Here is a 1,568-nt window from a genome sequence, read left to right on the forward strand (position 1 = left end):
ATACATTGCTGTCATTCATGTAGTTACAAAATGTCAAGTGTATTTAAAAACAAAATGGCATTGCACATTGTTTAGAAGTAAAGCCTAAAAAGACGGCAATAAGCATGATATCGGGGTCAGAGTAGAAGAACCATGACAGAAATAATCCATAGTGCGACTTATAAAAGTAAACAGAACGGAAGCTGAGCGTAGCTCTTTGGTTCCGCTGAGGAAACGCACGTCTTGGATTCCCTGGCTGCCAGTCAGCGTATGACTTGTAGTCCCACCACGCTGCAGCGCCCCATGTGGTGATCCGCTGCAAAGACGGAAACTGCACACTTCCTCCCGCAGCTACAAGCGTCCTGCATTCTACAAGCACCACACGGCCTGCAATACCAGACACAGCCAGCAGGCGCCGCTACAGCGCGCATCTTGTAATTACGTCTTTACACCGCCACGAGGCACCCTTTCCCAAGAAGCTCCGCCACTCACCCCCTGCGGCCTCGTCCTTCCCTATCATCATCGGACTATCATGGTCTATGCTGCCGCTCCTCGATGGGGAGTCTGTGTCCGAGGTGGTGGGGGTCCCTATCGCCAGCTCCTCTTCTTCCAGCACAGCGCGCTGCATGTCTTCTGACTTGTGCTCTTCCTTCGTCCGCTTCATCCTCCTGAGCCCGCACTCTTCCTCCCGTAGCGCGCACGGTGTAGAAGCGGCGGGCCCGTTATACACGCCGTCCAGCACCGCACAGGAGGGCGGGGCCTTCGCTTGACGCAAAGGAAAGGACGGTGTCACCTACCGCTGAGCGCCGCACAGGACTGAGGGGCGGGCACAACGACGTTGTGGGGGGGCGGAGCTACAGCTCTGCGCCGCACAGGACTGGGAAGGATCGGGGTGGGTGATATCCCATGAAAGGGGTTTGTTGCTGATTTCGGCGCCGCACGTGAATGGGGGAGGTGCGGGCTCGACGTTGTGGGCGTGTACCCCCTCGGGGTGCCGCACGGGACAGGGGGCGGAGATGTGTGGCAGTTCGGGATGGCTGCGACATGCTGTATGTTGCCGTGCACTGACATTTAAGCTGGGTTCATTGGTTGAGCGAGGAACAGCAGCTTGCCCAACCCAGGCTGTACACGGAGCGTCCCGCCTTCTAGAGCCATGCTAGTTAGAGGGATCCGCATCACACTACACACGGCTATAGAATTACACCACATCTATAGCCAATGAGCTACAGACAGCCGCTCTGGCCACGTCACTGACGTCACTTCTACACGGAGCTGCATTATGGCGCCCCTGGCCTGTCACCATAGTAACGGGGCCCATGGGAGGGGAAGAGGCTCCGGAATTAACAGCTTACCAGCCGGTGTGTACATCGAGGGACAATGCTCCATGTCATTTCACTGCAAGAAGCTCTGCATCAATAAATGTGTTCTCATAAAATGATTATAAGTAACACACAAGGCTACTGACAATCTAATAAAATGGGATTTACTAAAGGAATGCAAGCTTGTTCACTTTGGAAAGTTAATGTTAGGCTAGATTCACACAGTAGAAGAAGACAGATATCTCCCGAATGTCCTTCCTTTGGAATCAA

The 1,568-nt window shown here is 54.0% G+C and overlaps 1 protein-coding gene across 1 annotated transcript in view; it reads right to left on the reverse strand.

Annotated features, from left to right (window-relative positions):
* Positions 1–1,059, reverse strand: part of CUNH11orf84 (chromosome unknown C11orf84 homolog) — a 30,784-nt gene extending 29,725 nt beyond the window's left edge. Inside the window, exon 1 of the mRNA XM_018564964.1 lies at positions 472–1,059. Within this exon, the coding sequence (XP_018420466.1) occupies positions 472–643 (172 nt within the window). The 5' untranslated portion in view covers positions 644–1,059. The remainder of the gene's footprint in view (positions 1–471) is intronic.
* Between the last annotated feature and the right edge of the window lie 509 nt (positions 1,060–1,568).

Source organism: Nanorana parkeri, unplaced genomic scaffold (genome assembly GCF_000935625.1).
Source record: "Nanorana parkeri isolate BGI_ZX_2015 unplaced genomic scaffold, ASM93562v1 scaffold25, whole genome shotgun sequence".
Taxonomy (NCBI): domain Eukaryota; kingdom Metazoa; phylum Chordata; class Amphibia; order Anura; family Dicroglossidae; genus Nanorana; species Nanorana parkeri.